The sequence below is a fragment of the Martes martes genome (genome assembly GCF_963455335.1).
Source record: "Martes martes genome assembly, chromosome: 1".
In the NCBI taxonomy this organism is placed as follows: domain Eukaryota; kingdom Metazoa; phylum Chordata; class Mammalia; order Carnivora; family Mustelidae; genus Martes; species Martes martes.
In genome coordinates, this window is record NC_137888.1 from 17,176,195 (window position 1) to 17,192,562 (window position 16,368).

The 16,368-nt window shown below is 39.7% G+C and overlaps 1 protein-coding gene across 1 annotated transcript in view; it reads left to right on the forward strand.

Annotated features, from left to right (window-relative positions):
• The window catches only part of ADAMTS5 (ADAM metallopeptidase with thrombospondin type 1 motif 5), a 43,482-nt gene that overhangs the window by 12,269 nt on the left and 14,845 nt on the right, over window positions 1–16,368 (forward strand). The window contains exons 2-3 of the mRNA XM_080818184.1: window positions 150–282; window positions 11,665–11,832. Of these exons, the coding sequence (XP_080674310.1) occupies window positions 150–282; window positions 11,665–11,832 (301 nt within the window). The remainder of the gene's footprint in view (window positions 1–149; window positions 283–11,664; window positions 11,833–16,368) is intronic.

A 16,368-nucleotide genomic window follows, 5' to 3' on the forward strand; every position in this document is an offset into this window, starting at 1 on the left:
TCATTTGTCATTGGAACATTTCCAGAGCTGAACAGGTGATACCATAAACATATCCCGCTCTTGCTGTCTGGAGTGAGCGAGAGGCTCTACAAGGTGGCTCCTTCTGGATGGCAATTGATTTTAATGATTTCTTTCTTTCTCCGGGGCAGGATTTATGTGGGCATCATTCATGTGACACCCTGGGAATGGCAGACGTCGGGACCATATGTTCTCCGGAGCGCAGCTGTGCTGTGATTGAAGATGATGGCCTCCATGCGGCATTCACCGTGGCTCACGAAATTGGTATGCAGTGCCTTTTCCCTTCCCTCGCCAAATCAAACACTCATAACAGCTGCAACAGGAACCCAAATACTTGGCAGTTAATCCCAGATTTCTCCAGGTTCAGACGTTCTGTTGGGGATTACATTTGTTTATATTTGCACTCTCAGGGTTAACTAGTTAAGGAGGAGGATGGCAAATCAGGCACCCAGTGGACGATTCCTTTTTGACAGTGTCATTGAAGAGTTTAAGAGAAATTTGCTACTGCTCCTGTCTTCTAAAGCATCCAGCAATGACTCTTAGATGGAATTTGTCACAGTTGATTATGGAATGCAGGAATGCCCCCTCTTAAAAGTTACTGAGGCTCTACCGACTCATCCAGGGCTAATCAGTTTACACAGAAATTTGTCATGTTTATTCCATTGTGAGTGATCAGAGCTCCTGTCAAAGGGGAACAATAGCTCATGATAAACAGTCCTATCTCCTTTTTAATAGCAAAGACAGAGAAACCAAGACCAGCAATCAACAGGGTTTGTCTTCATATGTCACCCGATTTGTGTGTCATAAGAAACACACCTAAATCTTAAAATTAGAATTTTAGGACCAAGCTCATTGTCAAAAAATATCCCGCCAGTTGGGAAATGTGTTTTCCAGGTGATGACCCAGGTTCCTAGGTATATGAATACTTTAGTACTTAGAATTAGACATTGGAATCAGACACATCTGGGCTCAATTCTTGCTAGAGTACTTTCTACCAGTCTTATTATTGGTCTTATTATTTAAACTCTCGAAGCTTGTTTTCATATCTGAAATACAGGAACAATGGTGCCGATTTCATGGGGTTATTTCAGGGACCAGATTGGGTAGGTTGTAGATACCAGCTGTTATTTACACCCGCGTACACTTCTGTTTTTGCTTTTAGTTAACTAGTTCATTTTGTTTTAAATGTATGTATCACCTTTAGCATCATCCTTTTGGGAGCAAAGTATGGCTTGATACTTTTTTGTTGCTGTATTTTTATTAAACGGATTTAGCTTTTAACCTAAAACCATATTTTTTAAAAAGAAACTAAAGCTTCTTTTTCACATTCCTAGTAGTAGGCAGAGAACATTTCACAAGGGGTAGATTTCTAGCTGCTATGTTTTCTTTGGAAAGTTAAAGTAACTTCAAAGCAAAGATGTCATTGTATAAGTCAATATATTGCAGCAGTGAAAATAGAAATCAGTAGTTAAATTTCAATTCCTAAGTATTAATCGTGACCTTAATTTTCTTAACTGACACTCTTCTTACCCTCTAAGGAAAAAAAATAAAAAGACACAAAAACATAAACCCTTAACACGAATAACCATCCAACGGCAACACTGATAATAATTTACACGTTATTAATTAGACTACTTTAGCTTCGAGATGGAGTCCCCTCTCTGCCTCAGGGGTCTCTGTTTTGTCTCATGCAAGAGATTCAGGTCCCCAGTCTCCGTCTCTTGTATGTAAGGCAGGCTAACAATGAGGTGTGACTCTCTGGTGTGCTTCTCTAGAAGACCTGGTATATCCGAAAAGCTTTTTAAAACACGTATGCCGTCTGAGCTTCTGGCCCCTGGGAATATGTTTTCACCTATCTCTCATTCGTACCTATTAAACTGATAATAATACAGCCGAATATAGATCCTTAATCAGTATTTCTTACCTATCTCTATCAGTGCACGAGGGGGTCAGTGGGAGAAACACAAGAGCTGCCCAGAGCAACATTTAGAATGTGCAGTGGAAGCTAAGAAGAATTGGACCAAATCCTTAAGAGGATTGTGATTGAGCAGAGATGATTTCAAAAGTACACCAGTAATCAGTCACCATTATTCAGAGTGATGGAACATCCAAAAGAAAGGTTCTAAATCCCTGGGTAGGCAAAGACTGGTTCGTTTTGGACTGGGGAAGCAACACCGCTGATCTGCGACATCATCCGTCCATAAGATTACGAGCCCTAAATCCTGATCTTCTCAGAAAAGGATTACAGAGTTCTTGAGGGAAGGGCTGTTGCTTCCTCCAGTCCTGCAGTGAACCGCTCTCACAGGTTGATAGAATTGGGGAGGTTTCCTGTAAGAGTATCACTGTGGAAGTAAATGCAACTTCTTTGGGGCTGCAGTGATTCTCAAGGCAACTGGGCCGGAATGTAGAACCTTCCAGCATCACCTTTCCTGGCCCTCCCGAATTCCTAAACCAAGGGTTGACACTGGCCGACCTGGGAGTCTGAGAGGTAGGAAGACAGGTACTGATGAAAACAAATGTTTTATTAAAACTGTACATGTACGATAAGAACTTTTCTTAACAGTGCAAGATTGGACACAGTTTCATAAGGGAATGGTGAAAGAGAAATGTAGGCTTCTATGTGAAAAATCAAACCTGAATCTTTGCTCCATGACTACGCCCTGACTTCCCTTTAATTTCTTGGTTGAGCCAGCTCTATTTCCTTCTTTAGAATTCTCTATGATCCATCCTTCAGTCAAACACTGCCTGTTTAATTTGTCTTTCTGCATTGCATATAGCCAAATCGGGGAAATTTAAGATCTGGGGATGGGGGATATGGACTTAATTTCCCTTTCATAAGGGGATCTGGCTTTCATTTGCTCTATTTTCTAATTGCTTTATTATTCTTTAATTTCACTTTTTGCCTAAATATTGTGAGCATGTGTTACAAAGTACAAGCCTTAAAGAAATTAGAGACGATAACCTCACAAAATATTTCCTAATCATCTGTCTGTGATTACAATCTTGCCTCCACAGCCAGTGTGATCTTTGGTAACGCCGCTGGCAGATCTGTTTCCAGTGCTTTATTTTTAGATCGTTGCATGAAAACATGGGTCTGAGCTAACCATGCTCGTGTCTCCGTACTTGCTCTTCCACTCCATTCTTATGTAATTTCCTCCCTCCCCTTTTATTAGACACTTATGTATATGTAAACACTTTCCAGATTGGGAGGTTATATATACAGACCATGGATGGTGACAAAGTGACCTCCGTTTTGCCCAAGTGCTTTGAATCTTCTTGAGCCCCTTCCCAAATGTGCGATCCGCGTCGTGTACCCAGCGTAAATACATGACTGTGCTCAAAGCATAAGCAATGGAAAAAGTTTCCGGACTATTCCTGTAATTGTTCTACTTTATTTCTCCCGTACGGAGTACGAGGATATATTTGATTAAGATTAAAGCTTTTGGGGTGCCTGGGTGGCTCAGTGGGTTAAAGCCTCTGCCTTCGGCTCTGGTCATGATCCCAGGGTCCTGGGATCAAGCTCTGCATCGGGCTCTCTGCTCAGCATTCTTCGACTCTCTGCCTACCTCTCTGCCTACTTGTGATCTCTGTCAAATAAATAAATAAATAATCTTTAAAAAAAAAAAAAAAAAGATTAAAGCTTTCATGAGGCGCCTCAGTGGCGAAGTCATTGAGCGTCTGCCTTCAGTTCAAGTCATGGTCCTGGGGTCCTGGGATCAAGCCCTACATCGGGCTCCTGCTCAGCGGGAAGCCTGCTTCTCCCTCACCCACTCTCCCTGCTTGTGTTCCCTCTCTCGATGTGTCTCTCTCTGTCAAATAAGCAAATAAAATAAAAAGCTTAAAAAAAAAAAAGAAGAAGAAGGCTTTCGTCAATGGACTTACACTCTCTCGTGCAATGCCCTACCGCTGCTTCCTCGAGCAGATAGTGGTTTAAAATACAAAGTCGTTCTGTCTGCATCAAAATTTTCCTTTGGCCTTTTATGCCCTCTATCTGAAAAATGTCCTAACTTGAAAAAGAACATGTAAGATAAATAGCGGCAAGTCTGAAATACCTATCTTACCCCTTTTCTACCCATCATGTAAAAGTCAGGATGGTTTCAATGAACAGTTCTGAAAAGTGACTCTTCCTGGATCACATGTTAATGTGGATACATCTCTTTTCCTGCTAATTGTTTCTTTAGAAAGTTGGGGTGCCTTGGTGGCTCAGTCGGTTAAGCATCTGCCTTCGGCTCAGGTCATAATTCCAGGGTCCCGGGACTGAGTCCCATGTTGGCTCCCTTCTCAGCGAGGAGTCTGCTTCTCCCCCTCCCTCTGCCGCTCCCCCTGTCGCTCCCCCTGCTTATGCTTGCTCTCTTTATCTGTCAAATAAATAAATAAAATCTTAAAAAAATTAAAAATTAAAAATTAGAAAAGAGCTAGACTCTGGAGTTATATCATCAACTGATGCCAGCACAGGCTTCTGGAAAACAGATTTTGATATGGATAGACTCTATAGAGGCAGTAATAATTTGTCTTCCCCATGGCTCTTATGTATATGTAAACATTAACTTAAATCATTAGGACATTTTAAAAAGTTGCTTTAAACCATCAAGAACACGGTCCCCATCCCTGTGCCTTGACTGGAGGCAAGAATGTGGTTATGGCCATTTTACAACCCAAGTGTGAACTGTAGAAAGTTTTCAAATGAATGTAAGTTTACATTTTGAGTTTATATTTTTAACTTGTCAAACTTTTATTATTGGCTTGTAATACTAAAGATTTCACCTGCTGCCCACATGGTTCTTCAGAATAATAATTTTATTGATGTTGTGCCAGCTTCTAATATGCTAGGGGGAACAATCTGATTTTATTTAGGCTAATGAAATCCATAATTTGTGAACTTGCTGAAGCTTGGCTTTATAGTAGTTCATTATAAAATGTGCTAAGTGAATCTCTCCACCATGAAAGACTCCGAAATGCTTCCTAAGCCAAAGTCAGTCAACTTAAAAAATCAAAGCCAAAGGCGCCTGGGTGGCTCAGTCAGTTAAGTGACTTTGGCTCAGGTCATGATCTCAGGGTCCAGGGATCGAGACCTATATTGCACTCCCCACTCAGTGGGAAATCTGCTTCTCCCTCGCCTTCTGCTTCTTCCCCCCCTTAAGCCACCACTCCCACTACTCGCTCTCTCACTTGTGTTTTCTCTCTCTCTAAAATAAATACATAAAATCTTTTTTTAAAAAAAGTCAAAGCCAAATATTCAGCTGGAGGCTGAGGAAGTGGCTAAGAGGCAACAGCATGGCTGCCCGTGTTTTGCTGTGGTTAGACGGAGTTCTCTGGTTGTGCTGATCTGCGTGTGACTGAGCTCCCATGGATGATTAGATTAAACAAGGCTGGGTTTTGAAAGGCTGCAGAGGCCCTAGAAATACCGTAGACCGAAGCCAATTCCCAGAGTCAGATGTCAAGACTGACTGTGAGATGTGAAGTGAAAGAAAACTGGATTAAACTTGGTATTTACCCCCAAACCTATAGCTTTAAGCAACATGAATTGAGCCATTTTTTTTTTTTTTTTTCTGTCCAGCCTGGAGCAGTGCCACACTGTATCTTTCTCAGCCTCCAGATGAAAGGTGGGAATGGGTCTATACTAATATGTCCAGCAGCACTGAGAGATTGAGTGTTTAGTATCAGTTCTGTATTTTGTAAATCCTATCCCAATTTCCATTCCTCTTGGGGAGGCCTAGAGATTGTCCGTCACATGAGTGGAATCCAAGTTGAAGGTCGCATAAAAAGTAAATACATCACAAACGTAATGCATTGATTTTTTTCACTCTAATGAGTAGCCAATTTCCCCCTTCTCTCCTAAATCAGAAGTGTCTAGTAATATCAAAATGTATCAAGTAAGTAAAAACTGACACACAGAGATACAAGTGTTTTTAAGACGTTTCCAAACCTGTCTGAGGCCAACAACTAGGATACAACAAGGGTAAGATTTGAACCTAATTCACCTGGCTCTAAAGCCCAGGATTTTGCTGCTTTCCTATAATGGTCTGTTAGTGTTCATTTTTCAGGAGGTAATCCTGAATTTGATTGAAAAGGAGATGGACACAGCTAGCTGTAAGGTGAAAAAATTGAGTTTTCTTCCTTCCAGATTATATAATTGATACAACATGTACTTATCCTTTATGTTTAATGTTTTGAAATGGGACTTTGAGAATGTTATCACTTCTATATAAAGATTTGCATTTGAGTAGACATGTATAATCCAATTATTAGAGCTCCCGAATCTCTTCTTCAAGGATTCTGGATTCTGATCCCATGTGAGTTGTTGGCTCACTCTTCAACCCCTGGCAAGACCTTCTTACACCTCAATAATCCCAGCTGGAAAATTAGGTAAAATAAAAACATGACCTCATTAAGAAACAGATGCTTCATCTGAGCAGTGCTTTCTTAAGTAAACACATTATAGAGCTTGTGACTTTTTTTTTTAGGATGTGGTTCTATGTCCCCTTGTTCGTTGGTCAGTTTTGGGTCAAGAGACAAGAGTTTGAAATTCTGTTTAATTTTCAGACCAAAGTTTAGAAAAACAAACAAGTTTCCTTCCTGAGGTTAATGTGATAAGTCAGCCCTCATGGTACAGTAACACCTGAGCTGAATAAAAAGTTGGACCAATGTTATCCTTTGTCGTAACCTGTCTTCACCCAGTGTACATGATCTCAGATTTTCTAACATCAGATTCATTTGTGAATTGAAGGAGGCAAAATACATTTTTTTTAAAGATTTTATTTATTTATTTGACAGAGATCACAAGTAGGCAGAGAGGCAAGCAGAGAGAGAGAGGAGGAAGCAGGCTCCCGCTGAGCAGAGAGCCCGATGCGGGGCTCGATCCCAGGACCCTGAGATCATGACCTGAGCCGAAGGCAGAGGCTTTAACCCACTTAGCCACCCAGGCGCCCCGGCAAAATACTTTTTAAGTCTATATTGTATTTAATGAAATGTTGCCTTTAATTTAATTTAATGTTGCCATTTGCCTTTAAAAAGACGATTATCATACTAGAGAAATTACCAGTGACTAATTATTTGCTAATTCCGAGATAACAATATAATTCAGACTCTTATCCTAGAGACCTTGCTTTGACATAATTTACTGTGAAATTCATTTCCTTAATGTAATCCAAATAAACTCGTTCCTGATGTCACCTTGTGTGATGGGCACTCGTTAGCAAGATTGTTGTATTTGCGATATGATTTAGTATCTATTAAGAATAGATCAGTATTTTCTCCAAAAGCATTTTCAACTTACATCTTGATTTTTACTAAGGATTTCAAAAAGCAAGATAGAGTTCTGAGGTCTGCATCACGTGGGAAAGTACTGGATTATACGGTTGCATTATTCTCTGAGTTTCCCTCTGACTCCTGTAATACCTTTTATTTTCTTCTTTTGTATATAAATACAAATGCCATTAACTAGTGCATCCACTACTCAAGTGTGTTTGTTCCTTCGTCTCCTCAGGATTTGAGATGAGAGGTTACCAATTACATCGATCAAGAACTAATGATTGACTAAGAAAGATAGCATCATGAGCGAGATTACTTTAAGCCAACAAACTGCTCTTCAATCTTTTGCATGTTTACTCATTACAAAATACTAATACCTCCAAATAAAAATACAAATAAAAATACAAATACTAATTCGTCCCTAGAGCAAGACCTTAGGGCCTCTACTTGAAACCCTGACAGAGAATTGCCTCCTTAAATTTAGTATCTGCATTGTTGCTTCTCAGGACAGTTCTACTGCCTGAGTTTGGTTGAGCTTCTTCAAAACTCTTACCTTCAAAATTGCTCTGACTCCTCTTCACTCCTCTTTTCTACATGGACTCAAGAAAGAAATATCTATATTGCCTTTCTCTGTGGGTTTCTTGGCCCTGTCACCCCGCCTCCTCCAAGGACCTCACGCCTCAACTAACTCTGCTCTGTGTTGTTCCAAAAACTCATCGTGAGATAAAGCTCAATAAAACAACCAGTTACTTTAGGGGTTGTAAACATTTTCTCCAACAATTCTTTATATTCTTCCTGTGCTGTCTTATTCTCTGGGACATATTTGTTGTAAATCCCAGCTGTGCTAATCCTACTAGAGGCTGCTTAGTGGAGAAATGCTTAGTCTCCAACCCACACCTGTGATTTGAAACATCTCTGTGGGTGATTGATGGACAAACTCTCACCGGAAAAGGCAGATGTCCTAGGAGATCGGTGACATCCTGATACATTCCGATTAAGCCTTTCACAACACCAGCTTGAACTGTATCATTGTCAGCTACAACATTATAGTTTGAATTTCTTGGATTTCTGGATTTTCTGTTCATAATCTTTTAGCACCATGGTGTGCTTTCTCTAATGTGAATGTCCTTTGAAAACAGTTTGTGCCTTTGTGTCTTGCCATGTCTTGCTCAAAGAGATGGGCAAATTTCAGACCAACATTAGATGTCTTAGCATCATGATTGGGGGATCACATTTGAAAATAACCACCTCTTTTGCTGTTCCCAGCCCTTAGTATGGCTGTCACGTCTCTCCTGAAGAGCATCCAAACACCCTCCCATTGATCTTCCATTTTAATTCCTGTCCAGCTCCTGAAGGGAAGTCACATGGGTCTCTCTCACCGTGTCCTGGTTCCAGTTATTGGAACCGGCTGCCTGTTTCCATGGGTGCTTAAATGTTCTTCACGTGGACCATGACTCCTGTTGTCCTTGAGAGAGCATGCCTTTCCCCGCAAGCTGACAGACTTTCTTCATGGAAGACAAAACATTCCTCCAAAGAGTCTGTCTCTCAGTGGACCTTCAAGCAGCCCATTCCCGACTCACGTTTGCAGAACTGACAAAATTCACATCTTCTTTTAGCTCTTGCTGAAGTGGAACTAAGGTTTGTTCATGCTCAGAATGGCAATCTTTTTGGTTGTCATATAAAAATACCTCATATGTATCTTTGGCAGCAATTAAGTTACACTGATAAATTAGCAAATTTAGGGAGTATAAATTTCACAATATTATGCCAAGTCACATGCCAAAAGATTCATAAAACTGTACCAAAATATTTTTAAATAAACGGCTTTCCTTATATAATTGAAATCTTTATAAAATTAGATGCCTCGTCTTTCTGTATGAAAGAAAAATTTGAGGTACTCTGCTGGATTTCTCAAAGAGAATTTGGTGTTTGCTACACGGCCTGTATTTTATTTATTTATTTATTTTTAAAGATTTTATTCATTTATTTGACAGACAGAGATCACAAGTAGGCAGAGAGGGAGGCAGAGAGAGAGGAAGAAGCAGGCTCCCTGCCAAGCAGAGAGGCCGATGCAGGACTCGATCCCAAGACCCTGAGATCATGACCTGAGCCGAAGGCAGAGGCTTAATCCACTGAGCCATCCAGGTGCCTATACATGGCCTGTATTTTAAAACAGAAATCTGAAACTTACCCTCCAAATGAAGTGAAAATCACTCGGATGCTATAATAAAAATTCATCTAGGGACACCTGATGGTTCAGTTGGTTAAGCATCTGCCTTCAGCTCAGGTCATAATCCCAGCCCCATGTTAGGCTCCCTGCTCTGAGGGGAGTCTGCTTCTCCCTCTGTTTCTGTACCTCCCCCTGCTCATGTTTTCTCTCTCTCTCTCTCTCAAATAAATAAAATCCTAAAAATATTCATCTAGAAAGTGCTAATTGTTTAGATACATTTGGAGGAAAAGACTATTGCTTTGTTAAGTAAATATGACTATCTTATGAACTAGAATGAAAAGTCACATGTTTTTCTAAAATACAAAACCTGGATTCAAAAAAATGTTATGTGGCAGAGGTCACCTTAGGCCACTTTCCCTCTTTCTTTTCTATGCCAGGGAAAAAAACCCAAGTGTGAAACTTCCACACAAATCCCATAATGTTAACTGATAAAGATTCTACGGTGGAAAAGTTCAAGAAGCACAGAGTGCCTTCTCAATAAGTGTTAGGTGTACCAAGTAACTTTAAGCCATTTTAAGCCAGGCATGATGAAATGTTCGGGTTTTTTCTGAGCTGTGGGTTGCAGGAAAAAAATCAACGTACCACCCAAAACTTGGACAAAGCCCTGCCAGTCTGTTGCATGTGACTTGGGCCATACTTCACAGACTCTGATGCACATTCGTGCTACTGAGCAAATAAAACGTGAGAGCAGGAGGGTTTCCCACCGAAAACTTGCTAGGCTGGCAAATGCTATTGAAGTAAATAACTGCATAAATACCATAAAAATGTGGAGCTTCGGAAGGTCACCGAGCCCTAGCCACTTAACTTTAGCCACAGCAGCAAGCAGCTGCTTCAGTGGACAATTTTGTTACGAGGTGTTGGTGATTTAACAAGTTGGCCAAAAGTACTTGGAATGTGGCATGAAAGATTTCATCTCTGTTGGGTTTTACTGTTGCATGCTGGACTTTTTTTTTTTTTTTTTGGCAGAATGGCCAAAAGTCCCTGCCTTTGGCATACAGGAGCCCAAAAAGAATGCATTAATCACTTTTCTGTAGTATTTTATACACCCTTTTTAATGCCATGTGTATGATTCTATAAAGCTTTACTAAAAAACAAGAGAAACTGAGGTCTACTTGTCTGCTTTTTTAGAGTCTATACAAACCACTGTCTTGGAATTTTTTTAAAACAGTATTTTAGATTTACTGGTGAGTGTCATTTTATCCTTAGACGATGTGAAAATTAATCTTATATAATAAGAAAACAATTTTGATGATAAGAATGTGGTTAGGATACCTAGCTTGATAGACTGGAAATGCAGTGTGGGATTGCAGAGACCATGTGTGGTGGACCGAGGCAGAATGATAAACTGATACATTTGGACAATGACTTATCTTTCTAGTATTTGTTTTCTCTTTAAGCTTTAACACTCCATGATGGGCATCTTGGTATTTTAGACATTTCTTCAATGTAAATGGGTGTGTTTTCAAAATATATCATTCATTTGTGGGATTAGTAAACATGCAGAACTTTGCAAATGAAAGAATTGAAAGAATTGGAAGGGTGAAGGCAAGCTTATCTTTGCCTGGAATCGGCAAGTTCATAATTTCTCTTTCTTTTCCCCCCACTCGTCTCTCAGATTGCTGGCTACCTATTAACTTGGCCAAGAAAATAGAAGTCACTGATATTCAAAAACGATCTATTAAGTGCTTGCAACTTGCAGAACATTGAGTTAAATACAGAGATTTCAACAGTAGATGGAGGAGATGCTCCCTGATCTCATGGGGCTCATGGTTGATCGGAGAAGGCGGAAAATTAGACAAGTAATCAAAATAATATGTAGTGAGGGCTATGACATAATCCCACCGTTGCCAATTCTGGCTTCTAAATAAGGCCTGTTTCTTCATGTCATTGAGCATGTGTGATCCAGATGGATTATGGGAACATCCACTCCTTAATGTAATTTTTCAGTTTTCCCCTGAATGTTCACCCAAAGTGACTGCTCTGACTATATGCAGCTTTAATTTCCCTGGGGGTCCAGCCTGTGCATGAGAAGGCAGTTAAAATGAACTCATGTACATTTGGGGGAGGGGGGTGGGAGGTGGGAAACCAAGTGCTCGTGTAATTGTCATAGAAAAGTAGAAATGCAAAATCACCCATTATTGCACTCCTTCTCTTTTCTGCTTTAGGACATCTCCTTGGCCTCTCCCATGATGATTCCAAATTCTGTGAAGAAAACTTTGGTTCCATGGAAGATAAGCGCTTAATGTCGTCCATCCTAACTAGCATTGATGCATCCAAGCCCTGGTCCAAGTGCACCTCAGCCACCATCACAGAATTCCTGGATGATGGCCATGGTATGTGTCATTTAAGACAACACAGGCTCAATAACAACACTGAGGGGAGATTATTACCAGTGTTACTTTATGACATCCTCATGAAGCCCACCATGCCTTCTGAGACAATGGTTGTTTAGATCGGGTCAGGAAAGGAGCAGAGGGATGGTCTGTTGGTGTATAATGCCAACGTCCTTGGTGGCATTGTAGCTATGGTATTTTTGCTTTGGAATTGAAAAGTTCAAAAGAGAAGCAGTGTGGGAGACCACACAGAATGCCTCGCCAGTGCCCTGAAAGCCTGGCTTCTATTCCGTCTTTCACCACTAGCTTCCTGTGAGAATGTTGGCAGACATCTTGTTTCCCTGCTATTAATATGACTCTCAGAATTATTTGTTACATGCCTATTATAGGGGTGTGGTTAAAACGTAGGTGACAATTCTGTCGGATCCTCTTTATGGCAACAGAAAACCAAAAAGGAAGCTCTTTAGATTTGCATTCACTGGAAGAATCTGGCTTTATCCTGACAGCAGAGTCTCCGCGAAGTAGAGTGAAAACTGCAGAACAGAAAGAGAAGAATCAATCTGAATGGTGGGAAAACACTTTAAGAACTTCGAAGCAAAATCTTTGACTTTACCCGCTAGATACAGTTCAAGAGCATAGCCTATTTTATTAAATTCTGCAAATCGGGGATTGGTCCTTTAAATTACATAAAAATACCAAAGAAGTCGAGGTTTTTAGAAATAATAAATTCTGACCCTTAAGTAGTCTTCAAAACAAGCTGTTGCTAATTTCCTAGCATCCCTTAGGACTTGAAACTACTAGAGGCACAGGAGGATAGATGCTTTAGAGTCAAGTGATTCAACTACAGACGTCAATGTAGTTCAAGTTTCTCATGTTATAAAAATGGACTTATTCTCATTCCTTCTTTTTTTCTCTTAAAATTTGTCTCTTTCCAAAAGACTGAGTATGGACTGAATATGACAGAAATTTTTTGATCATAATAACTGTCCATAAAATTATCTCATGATGTGTGGTTCAGAGTTAGCTAAGGAGAGTCTGTGATAGTTGTTTTTCCTAGTTCCACAAAGTTTATGGCCCATTTCATAATATTAAGATATTATGGCATGCTGGCCACTTTGAACTTTGGCCGTGTAATGTCAAAACAATTGATGAATTCAACTCTTTTTAGACAAAAAGGAATTCTGCCACACTGTTCTTTAGTCTCTCGGAGGAAAAATCTGTTCATTAACTCAGTTTTGCTGCAATAGTGGTGAACCAGTAGTGTTTTAGTTACTTTAAACTTTTAAAAATATCCTATTCCTGAAAACAGTCCACATGCCTAGCCTGGTTTAAAATTTCCCTTAATACAGTCTGTTCTCTGCTCGTTAGAAGGACATCCCAATAACACAAAGATTTAGGGGAAAAAAATACTAGGAATCAATGTATTAAGCTTTTCCTTTAGACTAATACTAAGTGATAATTTTCTGTGTAGCTCAGTTTACAATGCTGATTTAATGCTGGTAAAGTCCTGCAGTGAATGTTTACCTAATTATCTCCCTGACCACACTGACCAAGTCAGTATCTAATAAAGTCCTTCTTGGGTAGAACCCTAGTCTCCACTTTTAATATTGCTTTTGCTGCCTTCTTTTTCAGGTTTTCTGAAAATGAAATAACATTAATATTTTATTTCAGAATCACACATTACACATTCCAAAAGTTTGAGCTAAATTTTGAATCCCTAAGTGAATGGATTTAGTTGCTAAGGCAGCAAATAGTTATGGCTAAAATGGGACCAATTCTTTTTTTCCTGTGCAAGTATTAGGTCAGCTAATTACAATGCTGTGCAGAATTTTGTTCCTTATTGCCATAATTTTGGAATGATTCGTTTATTTCATGTTTGTGGAATTCATGATCTTACGTTCTGTGCAGTAAATATGCTTTCAGTATTGTCTTCATTTCTTAACATTACTTCTGTATTTAAGTCTCCACACTCAGCTTTTTAAAACTTTTCCAACAAATGACATATTTTATAGAGCTCACTGTGTCCATTCCAGAGATCCTTATGGTAGATAACAACCAAGGAACATACATCTAGTAGAGGTAGATTTTATTTACTGGCACTGATACAATCTTTTCTGAATTTCCCATGTGGGTATGTTGAATAAACTGATTAAGTTAGCAAAATTCTTGGAACAATAAATACCTGATAAACCTACTTATTAATTAACTCATTTCATCAACCTTAGACTCTCATTTTTTAATACATTGCTTAGGCAGTCTTGTGTTATAACCAAAACACACACGCACACACGCACACACGCATGCACGCACACACGCACGCACACACTGATTTTATCAGTAGCCTGTAATGAATGAAGTCATTTCAGAATATGGAGAGCCAAAGAAGGCAGTGGTACCATGGTTAGGGTTAGCAAACCTCAACTATGCTCATTTGAAAACAGTTCTCACAGATATCGAAACAGCGGTATTCTCTAAGCACTGTCATTTAAACATGAATTCAAATAATTTAGTAACTTTTACCCTGTCACCAAAAAACTGACTTAAGTCAGTTTAAGTGAAAGTGTGATGATGGGAACTAGTAAGCACAATTTTGAGATATTTGAGGCTCTGACATTTCAACTTCAGAGCTTACGAGAGAACCAGGGAGAGCATCAAAGTCCTAGAGGAAAGGAAAAACACACAAACACATCTTTCTTAGAAGACTCCACTGATACCAAAAAACCATATGGTAAAACCATTTTACATTGCTCGTAGGAAATGACTCAGACTTCCATCCCAAGCCATTCATTCCGAGTTAATAGAAATAGTTCTACTCTTTTTCTGAACTAATTTTATAGGCCATAACAATTTTAAGCAATGAAATAGTCATGGTAGGGAGCCCGGGGGTGCACTTCAGACAGATAGACCAAGAGTGAAAAGGGATATCATTTGACAATAAGGGAGAAACCAGAAAAGCTGTAAAGGCTAGCCCTGAATCATTGACAGTTCAGAGGTCTGGCTCCTTTTCCCAAAAGGTCAAAAACAGTATCACACCACCATGATCCCCGAAGGTATCCCCCATATTTCGCATGTTACCATTGTTGATACTCAGAAAAAAAGTGATTTGCAATTACTGAGGAAAATTGAATTGTGACACTAATATAGAGGCTGCAAAACCATTGCTATGTTGAAGGAGATATTCTCCCAAGACTTACACAATTTTTCAATGGGACCTAAAGTGTTCTTTTTCTGGAAAATCCATTTATAGATAACAACCCATCTCTCCCTCTCACCTCCAGTGGCTCTAGAGAAATGAGGTCTTAAAGCACAATTAAATTCAAATCATTTGATTTGTTTTTAAAATTATTAGCCATAAGTAGCTGGACATTTGTAGCACTCTCCCACTGCCAAATTTAAATTCATTAATCCTGAGTGTTTCCTGATTTAGTTCCAAGAACTATGTAGCAATTCAGTTATGGTTGAAAAGTCTACATGCACACGCTAAAATAACTGTGCCTGCAGATTTGTGATTCAGAAAAGGAGAAGCCATGTCTCAGGCGAACCCCCCCTCCCCAACCAGCTTTGCCAAGATCCTTGTAGACATTCTGCAGTGTTTACACAAGTTAGCTCTAGGCAAGCTGGCAAGGCCTCAGAAATAAAGGTAAGCACTGGCAAGGAAATTATGCAGTGAAAGCAGGTTATTGAATTTCCTTTCTCAAATGCTAATAACCTTGAAGCCAAGAAAGATAGCCGCCTCTGCTCTCTCCCTAAGTCCACGGTGCCAGGTGATGAAAAAGGCCACCTCCCAAACAGGCACAGCTCAGGAACCCTCTTGACAACAGACTGCAAAGGAAAATCTAGAAAGAACTGTGAAATATTAACATGCAGCATGTTTAAAGAGCTAAGTTTACAGCATCTACTAAACTCAGAACTTTGGAGATAAAATGCTATTAGAAACCTGGTTCTCCCAGCTCTCTGAATTCTTTGTCCATGGAGACTATAGGCTAGTAATAAATAAGATCTTAATGTTCAGTTTTTAAGGTAGTACTCATACATTTCAAGGTCCGTCATGATAGGATCTCAATTTTCACAATAAATATGTTCTTTGAAAGAGTCTGCACATAAGACATATATTTTAAGGACACGGTGACCTGTGTTTAAAAAAAAAAATACGACTATGCTTCATTCTTTAACAAGGACACTTTTCCATCTAATTTCCTTGGCATCACCTCTGCTAAACAGAGCCCTTAAAGCTTGTGGCAGTTTCACAAACAGACCCCCAGGATGGCTTTTGGTCAGCAACCAAGCTTTGTACATTTCAGTGCCTTTAAACGTTCTCTGTCACCTCTCATCTGCCACTGATGCCCATAATACACCAGTTTCTCTTTCACGTTAGCCATTCAAATAAAGACCTAAAAGAACTTTGAGTTGCCAGGCCAGGGAGATGCGCTTGGAAGTCAAAGGGGACAGTCTGCAACGGATGAGTTTCATTAGGAATATTGATTTCTGATATGCCGTGGATATCTGGGCTGATGCCTAATTTCATGCCTGTGTATT